General features: G+C 48.0%; 1 protein-coding gene and 1 long non-coding RNA gene across 3 annotated transcripts; one reads left to right on the top strand and one right to left on the bottom strand.

Moving 5' to 3' along the window:
* Positions 1–5,896: 5,896 nt before the first annotated feature.
* Positions 5,897–10,614, bottom strand: TBL2 (transducin beta like 2). Of its 2 annotated transcripts, none has more exons than XM_074264091.1 (7): positions 10,365–10,614; positions 9,176–9,300; positions 8,778–8,962; positions 8,304–8,455; positions 7,528–7,654; positions 7,283–7,435; positions 5,897–7,165 (listed from the first exon to the last, which is right to left on the bottom strand). In XM_074264091.1, exons 1-7 carry the CDS (start codon positions 10,483–10,485, stop codon positions 6,703–6,705), a joined length of 1,326 nt encoding a protein of 441 aa, XP_074120192.1. In that variant the 5' UTR covers positions 10,486–10,614; the 3' UTR covers positions 5,897–6,702. The 2 variants fall into 2 exon arrangements, with proteins under 2 accessions (XP_074120192.1, XP_074120193.1); XM_074264092.1 differs by having other exon boundaries at positions 8,801–8,962; positions 10,365–10,602.
* Positions 10,024–12,074, top strand: LOC141540277 (uncharacterized). The gene is made up of 2 exons (XR_012481512.1): positions 10,024–10,111; positions 10,226–12,074. It is a non-coding gene; the product is annotated as an uncharacterized LOC141540277 (long non-coding RNA).
* Positions 12,075–15,198: the final 3,124 nt, after the last annotated feature.

Raw genomic sequence — 15,198 nt, 5'->3', positions numbered from 1 at the left:
TCACACAGTCGGTATGCATCAGAGATGAGCCATGCTGAGTGTGATTCCCTGGGTGACATAATAAATTTATAAACAAATATATATGTTTATATTTATTTATTTATGTTTATAAATAAATAGACTAGAATAGATTCTAATTTATATTAGCAGAAGGATTGTCTTCTCTGGGAATTCCTAATACCAATGTAATCCCAGACTTGGTTAAAATATAATAGCAGCACAATTTAAAAATAATGCAATTTCAGATTCTTTGTGACCTGGCAAAATGGTTTTGCCATTTCCTTCCCTAGCTCATTTTATAGATAAGGAAACTGAGGCAAACATGGTGAAGGGATTTGCCTAGAGTGATATAGCTAGTGTATCTGACACTGGATTTGAACTGGGAGAGATGAGTCTTCCTGACTTCAGATCTGCCCCTCTATTCATTTCACTACCAAGCTGATCTTTGAAAAATATAGTGAACCAGCATTTATTAGGCACCTACTATGTGCCAGGCACTGTGCTAAGTCCTCGGGATTGAAAGAAAAACAAAAATACAGTAAGCTTTTCAGAAGCTCACATTCTAATAGAAGGAAACACATATAAATAACTAGGTATCTACAAGGTAAAAAATAAAAACAAAAGCCCAGTATAAGGTGGAATTGATTAGTTTATTCACTCAAATAATTCCTCCCCACCTAAAGTGATAATGTCTTCAATTTAGACTTTAAACCAGCTTTTCTCAAACTTTAGTCTCAGGATCCCTTTACATTCTTAAAAATGATAGCAGATTCCCAATAAGTTTTTCAATATAAATTACTTATATATCAATAACTATCATATGAAGGATGTAAATATCTTAGTATTATTATGAAATTATTTTTGGTCTCTTGTCCCATTGAAAGGGCCTGTGAACTCCTAAGGGTTCCTAGAGCATAGTTTGAGAAACCTAAGTATAAAAAAATCCTGAAAAGCCACTGGAAAAGTAAGATGACTCTAGACAGGAAGTCTATTCTCATTGCCTGAGGGCTTCCATCACACTTTCTGGATCTTGTATAACAACACAGAGTGAGCCAGCAAACAGGCAGTAACATTAAGTGGTGAAACAGGAGAGGGAAAGTTTCCACATATTCCTGAGGGAGAAGCACCTTAGAAAGAAAGGAGACAGCTTGGCTACTGGCTCGGCCTGGATCTCCTTCTCCTTCCTCTTCCCCCTTTGGAGAAATTAGGACCTGGCGAGCTTCAAGGGAAGACTTGGCTCCCCCCTTCTTCTCAGTCAGTTGATTATGTCTGCTTTGGGATGCATGGAGCCCAGCAAAAAAATCATGTTTGCTTAGAGGGAACTGAGCCTCCCATGAAAGAGAAAAAAGATCTGGCAGCCATGAATTGGTACATGTGCTCCCTAAACTTGAACCCACTTTCCCAAGGACTTTGTATGTACTGATGAGAAAGTATGTCCCAGACTTCTGGGGGATTTTTTTTTTTTTATATCAATTATTTCTCCTCATTGTAAAGATACCTCTTTTAAAAAGCAGCTTCAGATGGGCTGATTAAACATGCTTCTCAATTGATAATTGGGGGGGAGCGGGAGTAGACTGGTGGAGTTCAAGGCAATAATATGGAGTCATTCCCAGAATCCCTTCTGGTACCTTAGAAATTTGGAGAGGGGCGCTGTGTAGTTTTTCTCTGTAATCTGAGATTTTTCTGTGGGACAGAACTGGGATAAGAATCTAAGAGCTTCTATGCACAAAAGTGTAAACGGAAGGCAAAAGCTCAGAAGAGAGCACCAAGTTTTTGGTGAGGGGAAAGGGCTGGGAAAGGGCTTGTGAGGAAGGTGGAGGTTAGAACTGTTCTTAAAGGAAATAAGGAAATAAAAAGTCAGAGCTGAGGGGAGAGTGTGTCTAAGCACAGGAGCCAGCCAGAAAAGACATAGTCTGGAGGGTTATATGCAGAGAACAGCAAACAAGGAGGCCATTACATCAGTTTGAGGAAGACTGGACAGGTTGCAACCTACAATTTTAAACGCCCAGCAGAGGAGTGAATAAATATTCACTGGTGGTGATCCTGGTGGTAATAAGGGAACCTTGTTATCTGTTGAATGGTGGACTTCATAGTCACGTTTGAGCTTCAGGAAAATCAACTCTACAACTCTCTGGAAGGTGAATTGGAATAGGGGGAAGGGAAGATTGTCCCAATATTCCGAGCTCTGCCCCAAAAAGGGGTTCAGGTGAGGGTGAGAAAGAGCAGAAGTCCAGGTGAGGGTGAGGAGAAGGGGCAGAAGTCCAGGTGAGGGTGAGGAGAAGGGGCAGAAGTCCAGGTGAGGGTGAGGAGAAGGGGCAGAAGTCCAGGTGAGGATGAGAAGGGGCAGAAGTCCAGGTGAGGATGAGAAGGGGCAGAAGTCCAGGTGAGGATGAGAAGGGGCAGAAGTTCAGATGAGGGTGAGGAGAAGGGGCAGAAGTTCAGATGAGGATGAGGAGAAGGGGCAGAAGTCCAGGTGAGGGTGAGGAGAAGGGGCAGAAGTCCAGGTGAGGGTGAGGAGAAGGGGCAGAAGTCCAGGTGAGGGTGAGGAGAAGGGGCAGAAGTTCAGGTGAGGATGAGAAGAAGGGGCAGAAGTCCAGGTGAGGGTGAGGAGAAGGGGCAGAAGTCCAGGTGAGGGTGAGGAGAAGGGGCAGAAGTCCAGGTGAGGGTGAGGAGAAGGGGCAGAAGTCCAGGTGAGGATGAGAAGGGGCAGAAGTCCAGGTGAGGATGAGAAGGGGCAGAAGTCCAGGTGAGGGTAAGGAGAAGTGGCATGAGTAGCAAGATTGCGGGATGGATGGAATGACAGATTATGATCAGGACATTTGGGGTTCAACTGTTCTGGGTGATGAAGCTCCGGCTGGCTGATGCAGGACACCTGGGAATGAAGGAGTGCAGGGTGTTTACAGGGCAGCTAGGTGGCCCCCCGGGGGCCCCAGGCCCAGGCCTCCTGGGAAGCAGCACCTACTTCACAGGCCTGCTCTGAGGCTCATTTAACACCTGAAAAGGGTTCTGCACACAGGATCTTGTCTATAAGCGATGACTTTTGCATTTATTCAGTCCCGAGTGATGCTTCTGGGCTCTCCTCAGATACAGGGAGTCACGTGCTAATCCCTTCTGGAGAGCAAGTGTCAGAGGCCCTATTGAGTCCTCCTGACTCCCGGCCGGCGCTCCATCCACTGCACCACCTAGTGGCCCCTAAATGTGCGCAGCTATTATTGGGGGAGGGAAGAGGCTGTTTTTCCTCCAGTTGTTTAAAGCTATGAGCGCCAACATTCAGTCTCCATCCACTCCAGATTTAGGCAGAGCAGGGTTGACGTTGGCTGAGCCTATTTGCCGACAGCTGCTTTCTAAATTTCCTTGGTTATTTTCATTATCTTATCCTAAGTAATTTATAGCTTCCACACTTATCGAACACCAAGGTGAGCTCCATTTTTCTGATTCTCCCTCCTTTGACCTGTTTTATTAACCTACTTTTTAACCAGTCTCCATAGTTCTGATTGTAAGGTGCTTTGCAACCGTAAAGCCTTTATATTGGTGTTAACTAGGATTCTTATCGGGTGAGTCAGACTACACCTGGGGTATCGATGATCACTGTCCCCGTTCTACTGCTGATGTGCTCTTAGCGATCCCCAGCTCCATTTGGTCAATTCCCCGACTCCCTTCCTTAGGAGTAATTAGGGACTGACTAATCTTCTGAAGTTCAGTTGACTGGATATTTTCCCAATAAGGATATTTTTTAGCATGAAATAAATCCTGTCCACAAATTAGTAACACACGGTCTTTGACAGGGCCTGCTGGGGTTGCTCCACTTTCAGAAGCCTGGGGAGGCCATTCAACCTCCAGTCTTGACCCTTGGGTTTTTGGGCTTTACGGTCAAGCCAATCCAAAGGGGACAAAACTGAAAGTTAATGGAAGATTTATATGGATTCTTAGTTCAGGTTCATCCAAGAAAAAGGCTACAGGCCCAGCCAGGCAAGAGAACCCACCTTATAACTCTACATGAGTGGAGTCTTCCAGGGTTTTATTTTCTTATACAGGGAAGCTCAGTCAGGTTGTTTCAGATTTTCAATATTGTGTGATTCTTCCTCATCTCTCCCTTGAGAGAAAATTTTCTCTTGCTAATATTAAAATTGGAAGACTCAACCTTTTCTCCCCTTTCCTATTTCCTTGTCAAATCTCTCAAGGACAGGGCTAGCCGTAGATCAGATTAACTTTATTTTCCTTCTGAAGATTGCTATTCTTCCCAACTAGCTAAGACTTTTAACCCAACTGTGGCTATTTGATCAAAACAGATAATGCTGAAAGTAAAATCCAATAAGTTGCCTATCAACTACATGCAGGTCTAACCAACATGAATTTTTTTTTTTTAAATGCGTTTGGTTCTTCCTGTGTGAATTGATGTCTCAATCTCATTTGAGCTGTCAAATGACCTTTTCAAGGAGGCTTGATACAATCAGCAGAATGCCATCTATAGAAAGTATCTAAAACCTATGCATTTATCAGGGAATCCTTCTCGCATTTATATTCTGCATGGACATCCTCTATAGTACTAAGATTTAAGCCAAATTGGACCAGTAACCATTCTCAAAACTTGGCACTCTCTGCTGCCTCTATTTTCTTTGCATTCTACTTCTGATTATTCTCTCTCCCTATGAGTATATAAGCCCCTTGAGAGCAATTGTTGCTTCCCAAGTTCTTGGTATCTCTAATGCCGGCACAATGCTTTCCAGATAGTGGCAGCTTAAAAAACCTTGAATGGCCTACGTGCAGACCAAGGGCATCCTTGATGAAAATATGAGAAGGGTATTTAATAGAGAAGCATTCGGGCAAATTTCCCTATCAGGCCACATGTTTACAGTTGTAACACTGACTGAGAGGGGTAGAAAATTGGTGACCCTTTGGTTGTGGATCACAAAGCAGTTTTTGACAGGGTGGAACAAAATGCTTCAGGTTGGGCTCTGACAGTGTTTCCCATACACATGTAGAATCATAAAGATTCCTAGCCAAAGGCAAGCAGAGATAATGGGTTGTCTTATTTAGCCAGCAGGGAAATTTAAAAAAAAAAAATTTCCTCTAGGTAGGTAACCATGTTTCCTCCACTTTGTCCTGTGTTTCTCTGACCTTCCTTATTTTCCCCTCCTTAGCCTCAGTTCTTGTCTTGATAATTGGGGACCAAGCTGGAATAGGGTCTGAGCCCCTTAGCTGAAGTTGTGCCAGAACTCCTGATGTCCTAAGCCCAGCAGTTGGGCTCCAACCTGACTTTACAATTCACCCCAACACATCCATTCTAGCTTGCACCTGTTGCCATGGGCATGGTATTGCCCTCTGGATGTGGCTTTGCCATCTGGCTGAATCTTCCTGCCTGGAATCCTCTCTTCCTGGGTCCTTTCTCCATCTCAGCTGTGGGTGCTTACCTGCTGCCTCCTCAAGAAAAGAGGTCCCTACTGTTTTTCTCCTTCCCCCCCCCCCTCCCCTAAACATACACACTGAAGTCCCCAGCAGAGCATCAGCTCCTTAAGAGCAGGGACTAATTAGTTTTTCTTCATATACCTAGAAACAAGCATGTTAACAAATACCTAATTAGTGCTTGTGGAACTGAGTGGAATGAATGTTCAAAAGGACACGATTAAACTCCAAATATTTAAGAACATTTAAAAAAGGCAATTGATGAGGTGTCAAGAGGGGCAGCAGCGTTGGAGCTGTGAACCAGCATGGTGGATGCAGCCTAAGGAAGCCGGCTCCTACAGCCTGCCCTGCTGGACCTCTCCGAAGCCCCTGGGAGCTCTCCAACAAGAGGGGCCAAGGCTTTCCCCTTCCTGTCACAGCATCACAATGAAACAACCGTTTGGAATACTGGCTTCCACCAGGTCATGGCAAAAACAGGACACCACACAACATATTCAAAGCTTTAGCATCTTTTGTCCAAAATGGAGGAACATGACACAGTCTCATCCGCCCTCACAACATCCCTGTGAGGTAGGTTAACAGGTGGGTATCAATCCTTTCTTTTATAAACGATGAAATGAAGGAGAACAGAACAGAAGAGCTTGTGGCCTGCCCAGGTTACCCCCGAGCCAAGATTCATGGGTAAATAATGACCCCACTTTCACAGCTCTTGGCCCTAGCTCCACTGTTTGGGAATAAAACACCTTCCCATTCTGCCCTCCGACGAACATTGGTCCTTATTTAAATACCCAGCTTTGGTCTACCTCTTAGCATGCTTATAAATGAGCTGCCACAAGAAAAATGGTCAGAACACCCAGGTCTGGCTGGAATCAGTCCCTTGGACCCACGGCAGGTTCAAGCACCACAATTAATCAATTGCCCAAAGGGAACTTGCAGGACACTGGGCTCATGGTCTAAGGTCTTTTCTTGGAGAAAAGTAGGGCCTAGAGTCACAAAACTAGGGGAACTTTTCCCAAGTGCCAGAATGCCAATATGGAATGTTTCCAGAGACTGAGGGACAAAGCCTTAGCTGGTGGGAGGGTGGCTAGCTTTAGTCTGCAGCCCCCAAAATGTGTAGTGAGACAGAAGGGGGTGGGGGGCAAGGAAAGGGGGAAAACAAAGGAGAGATCCTATTATGACATCCCCCTTCCAAAAGCCCCGATTCAAGGCCACCCTGGACCAAGGGAGGGGGGCAAGAGTAAGTGCAGCAAGGATCCCTCCTGTCTCTTTGCTCCCTTCTTAAGTCCGACTTTTCCTTGCTCAGACCTTCGCGGCCCCCAGCCTTTTGAGGTTAGCCTGGGCTTGGACCAGCTGCTGATTCAGCCTCTGACGGGTGGTTTCGGTGGGGCCCCGTTTGAGGAGCCCCCGTATCTCTTCCACTATAGCCCTCTGGCCTGTGGTGTTATGGAAGACCCTCACCACTCTGTCTCCACAGGAAGCCAGGAACCGACCTGTAGTGTCAAAGGTCATTTCAGCCACACACTCCCCATGGACCTTGTGAAAGTTTTCTTCTTCCTCACCTCGCTTTGTGTTAAAGAGCCGAATGTTGTTGCTGCTGGCCAGAGCCAAGACCTGGGCATCTGGGGAGAGGGCCAAGATGCAGGGCATGATGGCTGCCTCATCATACAGGCCTGTCAGCAGGAGGTAGGGGTCTTGTTGCTGCTTGTAATCCACATCTGTGGCCCACAACTTCCACTTCCCATCCTTGGAGACGGTCGCCATCCTAGAGCGGGAAAAAAGAGGTCCTAACTTGGGCCCAGGCAGAGAGCACTGGCGCCAGGTTGGCAGCAAAGGGGCAGTGGCAAATCCCTGGCAACAGGCCAAGAAGGCGTCTACTCACCGGCAGGAGTCGCTGGAGAAAGCCAGGAAGTGGATCCCGGCAGTGTGGCCCTTCAGTTCAAAAGCACGCGCCACTTCCCGGAATTGCCCACTTTTGCTAAAGCAAATTTCCCACACTTTGGCGTCTGGAGTGAAGCCGCACGAACCCACGAATCTGCCGCAGAGAACCAGGGTCACCGTAAGACTCGGCTCCACCATGCAAAGGCCCCCCGCCCCCCTCCTCGCGGCGCCTCCCCTCACCCTCACCTGCTACAAGGGGAGATGACCGCGTAGGTATTGTTCATCTGGTTCGTGTTGATGATGGACAGCACTTCCCCCTTCAGGGTCCAGATGATGATGGTCGTGTCACTGGAGACAGACATGATGAACTTTCCTGAGGGACAAGCAGGCACAGGCTGGTGACAGAAGGCGGGGGACTCCTCAACGGCTCCCTGTGCCGGCTACGTGTCTCTCACCCTCCTCCCTCCACACGGGGGTAGATCAACCCTCCATGTCCTCTCCTTTCTAGCAGCGTGCCTGTGACTTACGGGGACTATGACTGGGAGGTCTCAGTGCTATCTTGGGAAGCAGGACCTCAACAGAGAGGTCCCTTTCTCCCCGTTGGGTCCCAACACTTTTTTCTTTAGCATGTAGGTATAGAACTATCTTAATTTCACAATCAATTCCTTAAAACAAAACCCCGTGGTGATGTGTCTGCGAAATCACGGTGACATAAGTCTATTGTTCATACATAGCCACATCCACATATACATGCGTGTGAGAGAGAGACCCAGAGAGGCAGAAAAGGGGGCGAAGGAGAAGTGGTCACGGAGTTGGGGGAACGGGGCCACTATGCTGCCTCAGACAAAACGAACGCTGTGATCTTGGGGCCTCATTTGCTCATCCGTGAGAGGTGGCCTGAGCTCCCCCCAGCTCCTCTCTGACGCAGAGAACGACGCTCACCTAACCCTTTCACTCACAGCTGTGTTTTCCCAGGCCCCGAGCGGGCGGCCCACAGGGGCTCCGTCCCGGGGGCCTCTCACCTGTCTCAGCAATGCCAATGTTGATGACCGGAGCCTTGTGCTTCTTGGGAAAGTCATCTGCAAGAGGCTGGAAACTATTGCTGCCATCTTCTTTCTTGTTCATCTTGAAAACCCGGATGGTGTCCGCATTAGCCAGCCAGGTGACCAAGGCCCTAGGCATGGGCAAAAACGATCAGTTACAGACTTCCCTTGACTCTGCCCATCAGAGCCTTCTCGAGACTGGTTCTCCCACGGCCCTGGCCCCCCCCCTCCCCCCCCGGCAGTCTCCAAAGTCAGAAAGGTTTTGTTCTCCAAAGGAGACTCTGGGGATGCCCCTGGAGGCCCAGGGGAGGCCACACGCCCAGGGGCGCTGCCACACTGCCCTCCTTCCAGAGACCCCCTGCTGGGCGCCAAGGGCAGGAGGGGCCCCTCTGAGCAGCCCCAGAAGGAATGCCCCGGGAGCTGGTGTAGGCTTGAGGCCCCACCCCATCCCACCTGCAGTCAGGGCTGAAGCGCACCAAGGTCGCATGGTCCAATTTCACGTTCACGCGGAGGCTCCGATGTTCCCGCTGCAGGAAGTCCTTGGTGCTCCAGATGTGGATGGTGCGGTCCTCGGCACAGGTCGCCAGATATTTACCGTTTCTGCTGAAGTCCATGCTGGTGACGTTGCCGCCATGGCTCTGGGAGACAGAGAAGGGGTTTGGCCCAGACTCCCAGGAAGCCCTCCCGCCCTGAGCCTGCAGGACTGGTGGCCGGCGGGGGCCCCCGAGACCCAGCAGTGCGGGAGCCAGGCCGGGAAGGTCTGGCCTGAGAGAGGGAGCAGAGGCGAGCTGACCTGTGAGACGCACAGGCCACCGCAGGGCAAAGGAGAGGGGGGGGGGCAGCCGGATTACCTTCAGCTCGGCAGCCAGGAGGGCGTGAGCAAAAGTGTGCTGGTGGGGCCGTTCCTTCCGATACCGCTGCTTTTGTTTTCTGTGCCCTTGGCATTTAGGGAATGAGATGCCGTTGGATTTTGGATCTGTAAGAGAGGAGACTCTCAGGTCCCTTACACAGGCCTGGCCACCGGAGGGCCCAACCTTCCTGCCTCTCAGCCCATCGCGCTGGGCACATCTCTCCCGACCAGTCCGGTCAGTCACCCACTGCTGCCACAGACTCGCCCTCTCAGACTTTCCAGGCGCCTCTGGGCTCAGGAGAAAGGGGTCAGGAGGCTCCCCATCGAAAGTGCTCCCTTCCCGCTCCTCCCGCTACCAGCGGGCCGGGCGCGGTGTCCATGAGACACTTCCCAGCCCCGAGACCCCGGGCAAGTCACCCCCCATTTACAAAACGGGAGAAGGAAATGGCAAATCACTCCAAGAAAACCCCAATGGGCCACGGAGAATGAACCCCAGTGTAAGTTAGCAGAACACGGGGTGGGGGCGGAGCCCCAGCGTCCTTCCCGCCTGCCCCTCAGGCTCGGGAGAGCATCAGAGGGACCGCTCGCCCGCTCCTCCACAGGGTGGCCCAGGACCGGCAGCTCCCTGGGGCGCTTTCTCATTCGCGGGTGGATAGTTATCTAGGCCTCGCCGAGGGGCTGGGCAGCCGTTAGCCTTATTTTACAGCGAGGGAAACTGAGGCCTGGGAAATGTGCCACAGAGTTCCACAAAGCCAGGAGCGTGTCCCAAGAGTGCCGTTTCCTCCGGGGGCAGGGGAAAACCCAATCAGCCTCGGCCACACCGGGTGCCACGTGTCTTCACAGACGCCTCTGCACCGCCCACAGAGAACTCGCGTCCGCTCCGGCACCGGAGATTTTTCCCTAGACCCCGCCCGTCTTCCCGGCCCACTGCCGGCAGGTATCCCTAGCCTCCTCCCCCTTTCGGCATCCGTAGCTTCTTCCGGTCTCAGCTTCCCTCATCCTTCCAGGCACCCGTAGCATCGCCTAGTAACCATCCTTTCTATGCTTCCAGGCACCCGTAGCTTTTCCGGCCACGAGTCTTCTCCCTCCCTCCCGGCACCCGTAGCTCCCCGCGCACAGCTCGTGAGATCCTCGACAGCAGCACCTAGGCCGTGCCGTCGGTTAAACCGCCTCGGAATTCCGACGCTTACCGTCCCGGTGGCTGCGGGACCTCTTGTACCAGCCCTTCCGACCCTGCGCTGCGATCGCCACTACCAGCAGGGCGAACAAACCGAACAGCAGCAACGCCATCAGCAGCTCCATTACCTCCATCTTTCTGTTGCTGCTGCCACCTCGATGGGGGGGTGGGGGAGGGTCGCGGTGGCGCGGCCAGGGCGGGGCCGGGCGCGGGCACGAGCACGCCCGCCACGGGGGCTGCGCTCTTCGGGTGCAGCAGGGCGCAGGCGCGAGCGTTAGGGGGCGGGGCGCCTGGTGCATTCCTCCGGCTTGTGGGAGGAAAACGGGACCCCCTCTGGAGTGTCTGGCCCCAGCTCGGCTCGTCTTTATCCCGTGCGGACCGTGTGACCTTGGGCCAGTCGTTGCCCCTCTTTAAGTCGGACATTACACATTTATTAGTCTCTGCTGTGTACCAGGCAATGTGCTAAGCGCTGGGGACAAAAAGAGCACCCCCTTGGGGGGGCCCCACTAATGGGCTCTGGCGGAAAACCCTCCGGGCGACCCTTGGACAAGACCCTCCCCTCCTCTCAGCCAGGCAGTGGACTAGATGACCTCCTTTAGATCTGGGAGGTCAGCTGCCTTTCCCCCAAGTTCTAGGGTCATAAACGGGGAGCGACACGCAGTAGGTGTTTAAATGTAAATGACCCAGTCTGGCCCTCCCCGACCCTTTTGGGATTTTCTTAGCAGAGACTCTGGTTTGCTTTTTCTTTCTGACTCATTTTACAGAGGTGGAAACTGAGGCCAACAGTGACCCGCCCAGGGCCACCCAGCTCGGGCATGTGAGTCCCTGACCGCAAGTCCGCGCTCTGCGCCCCATGGCGCCCCTTAGCGGCCTCCGTCCAACCGACTCCCAGCCCAGTGGTTGGGATTCCTCCTCATTGGCGGAGAGGCCTTTGCAAGGGGTGGGGCGCCGCTCTCCACCAATGAGGAGGGAGTCCCGGCCAATGGCCTTTGGGACTGGACTCACACATACCCCAATAGGCTGTAATTTCTGTCATTGACCAGGAAGGAGGAGCCAGATTGTGTTTGGGAAATGGAAGTTTCTTGTATTATTAATTTTTCCGTAACGAAGGATTGCCCTTCTCTTTATTAATTTTCATTTTTAAAATCTTGTGGGCCTGTTTGTCTTCACGAGGGTTTCGTTTTAGATGTTTCCCTCATCTTTCACATTTTACTCTGTGCCTCGGCGAGGAAAGCAGCCCAGCAAGTACACCTGCTATTTCCCATCCCTCGGCCCCCACCTCTCCAGAAAAGAGAAGGCAGTTTGTTAGCTCTTTGGGGCTGAATTTTATGATTACAATGAGAAAGTGTTCCGTTTTATTTTTTTGGAGGTAGGAAGGAAGTCGTTCAGTTTGCATCGCTGTAGTGATCGCCTATTATTTTCCTTGTACTGCTTATTTCCCTCAGTTCATAGATGTTTTCCCCGGCTGCGCAGAATTCTTGTTTTTTCTAATACTACACATTACATTTGTGTGTCAGCCATTCTTCCGTCTTTGAGGCCTGTCTTTCCAAACATTCTGTTGATGTACGATTGCAAATCGTGGAACCGGACCGTGCTGAAGTATTAAAATTGGGGATCATTCAGGGGACACTGGAGAGGGGCACGTGACTCGGCTGTAATGCTGCAAATCGATAGTCACGTGGGAGAAGTTGTGTAGAATTAAGATCCAGTAAATGTACGATCGAAAAGATGCACCGTTTGTGGTAAGACAGTCGTGCGCCATTGGCACTGGGCAAAGCATCCTTGGGTCAGGAGCATGAGTGGAATGGATGGCTTCAAATCTGCATTTTTGCAGGGAATACCCAAGTGGCGTGGCTGCAGTAAGATGCAAAGGGAGACAAAAATACAGGGAAATGCTAATCCTGGGAATGATAAAATAAACATTGGAGACTGCAAATAGTCCAGAGAAAGAATCTTGCCATCTTTTATCTAGCATTGTCCAGGGTAGTGAACAATCATCTTTTTTCCTTCATAAGTAGAGAATGGGGCTTGACCAACTCCAGCAGTCAAGGAAATATATCTTTTAAGAACAAGTAGTCCTTGTTTAATCATTTCAGTTGTCTCTGACTCTGTGGTCCTCCCTCCTTTTTTATTTTATATATATCTATAGATAGATATTTTCTCCCAGTTACATGTAAAACAATTTTTAACATTCATTTTGTAAATTTTTTTAAATTTTTATAATTATAACATTTTTTATAACATATGCATAGGTAATTTTTTACAACATTATCCCTTGTACTCCCTTCTGTTCCAAATTTTTCCCCTCCTTCCCTCCACCCCCTCCCCTAGATGGCAGGCATTCCCATACATATTAAATATTTAACATTCATTTTTAAATGAAGCTTGTGAATATAAGATTCTCTCTCTTCTTCGATTGAGAAGACACACGTGAAATTGTACAAAACGTTTCCATAAAAGTCTATTGCAAAAGAAAACAAATCTCTGCCCTCCCCCTAAAAAGAACCCTCAAGAAAAATAAAGTTTTAAAAAAAGTAAGCTTCAATCTGTATTCAAACACAGTTGGTTTTCTGGATGTGGATGCATTTTTCATCACAAATCCTTCAGAGTAATCTTGGATCATTGTACTGCTAAGAATGGCAGTTATTCACAGCTGATCATCTCACAACATTGCTATTACTCTGTACAAAGTACATTTCAGTTTGCTTGAGTTCATGGGGTATTTTCCAGGTTTTTCTGAGCAGCCTGCTCATTTTCCATAGAGCAATATTCCATCATAATCGCATGCCACAATTTATTCAGCCATTCCTCAATTGATGGACATTCAATTTCCAATTCTTTGCTCTGAGAAAAGAGCTGCTGTATATATTTTTGTGCATGCAGGTCCCCCTCCTTTTTTTTTTTTAAATTTCTTGGGATTCATTCCAAGCTGTGATATTGCTAGGTCAAAGGATATGCATGATTCTATAGCCCCCAAGGCATAGTTCATATCTTTTGACCATTCAACTGGGGAAGGGCTCCCATTTCTTACAAATTTCACTTAGTTCCCATATGCAGGAGAAATGAGGCCATCAGATAAACCTTCAGAATTCTTTATACAATTTATTTTGTTAACTACTTCCCTCCTCTCCTGTATGTTTTTTTTTTTCTGTTTCCTTTTACCTATCTCACCTCAAGAAGTGTTTTCCTTCTGATTGCCCCTTCCCCTAATATACCCTCCTTTCTAACATCTTCCCCCTTTCTCGTATCCTCTTCCCAACCTGCTTTCCCATAGGGTAAGATAGATTTCTATATCCATATTGGGTGTGTATGTTATATCCTTTTAAATTCAGTTCTGATGAGAGTTAGGTTCACTTGATCCCCCTTCTCACTTCCTCTTCCTCTCCACTGTAAATGCTTTTGCTTTTTTTAGGACATAATTTATGCCATTCCACCCCTCTCCCTTTCTCCTACTACATTTTTCTCTCCTTTTTGGGGTTTTCTTGGCAGAGATAGTGGAGTGGTTTGCCATTTTCTTCACTTTTTTTTTTTTTTTTTTTAAACAGATGAGGAAACTGAGGTAAACAGGGTTAGGTATGTAATCAAAACACCTGGTGGAACTCAGCAGGGGTGGGGAGCAAGCACTGGACACTGCTTCACCATTTGCAAGCTAAGCCAGGAATAGTGTTAACAACAGATGCTCTTTTAGAGCAAGAGAAGAATCCTTTATTCAGTGATTCTAGTGAAAAGGTGAGGTCAGAGGCAAGATACACTTCGAGTGCTGAAGTGAGAGCAAGCTTTATACAGTTGGTGCGCTTCCTTATTCCTCCTTCACGGTTCAGATTGGTCTGATTATAATCTTCTCTATTCCCCCATGTTGATTATGGACCCTAGTCGGATTGCATCAGTCTAAGCCTGGGCCCCTTTGTAGCCAATTCCTTGACTCTCACTGATTGATTGGATACACACACACACACACACACACACACACACACACACACACACGTGTGTGTGTATATATATATATATACACATTTAACAATAGCTTTTTATTTTTGAAATTCCCAAATTTTTTCTCCTCTTTCCCCCCACCCCATCCCTTAGACAGCAAGTAATCCAATATATGTTAAATATGTACAATTCTTCTATACATATTTCCACAAATATGCTGCACGAGAAAAATCAGATCAAAAAGGAAAAAAAAAGAGAAAGAAAAAAGTAAACAAAAAAAGGTGAAAATACTATTTGTAATTCATTTAGTCCCCATAGTCCTTTCTCTGGGTGTAGATGTTGCCATCATAAGTCCATTGGAACTGGCCTGAATCATCTCACTGTTGAAAAGAGTCACATTCATCAGAATTGATCATTGTATAATTTTCTTATTGCTGTGTATAATGATCTCCTGGTTCTGCTCTTTTCACTCAGCATCAGTTCATGTAAGTCTCTGCAGGCCTCTCTAAAATCATCCTGTTGATAATTTCTCATAGAACAATAATATTCCATAACATTCACATACCATAACTTACTCAGCCATAACCTCAACTGATGAGCAGTTTCCAGTTTCTTGCCACTACAAAGAAGTGGTACAAATATTTTTTGCACATGTGGATCCTTTTCCCTTTTTTATGATCTCTTTGGAATACAGACCTAGTAGAGCCACTGCTAGATCAAAGAATATGCAGTTTGATAGTCCTTTGGGCATAGTTCCATTTTGTTCTCCAGAATGGTTGGATCAGTTCGCAATTCCACCAACAATGTATTAGTATCCCAGTTTTTTCTACATCCCTTCCAACATCATTTTTTCCTGTCATCTTAGCCAATCTAAAAGATATTTAATGGTACCTCAGAGTTGTCTTAATTTGCATTTC

Source organism: Sminthopsis crassicaudata, chromosome 4 (assembly GCF_048593235.1).
Source record: "Sminthopsis crassicaudata isolate SCR6 chromosome 4, ASM4859323v1, whole genome shotgun sequence".
Taxonomy (NCBI): Eukaryota; Metazoa; Chordata; class Mammalia; order Dasyuromorphia; family Dasyuridae; genus Sminthopsis; species Sminthopsis crassicaudata.
This window is presented reverse-complemented; position numbering and strand designations above follow the sequence as displayed.

What these genes read in the sequence shown, in the direction of transcription:
- TBL2 (XM_074264091.1), bottom strand. Translation starts at nt 10,485, where the DNA reads ATGGAGGTAATGGAGCTGCTGATGGCGTTGCTGCTGTTCGGTTTGTTC. An exon ending in GTCCCGCAGCCACCGGGACG is followed by an intron (nt 9,301 to 10,364) that starts GTAAGCGTCGGA and finishes CCTCTCTTACAG; the next exon opens with ATCCAAAATCCAACGGCATC. An exon ending in TCCTGGCTGCCGAGCTGAAG is followed by an intron (nt 8,963 to 9,175) that starts GTAATCCGGCTG and finishes TCTGTCTCCCAG; the next exon opens with AGCCATGGCGGCAACGTCAC.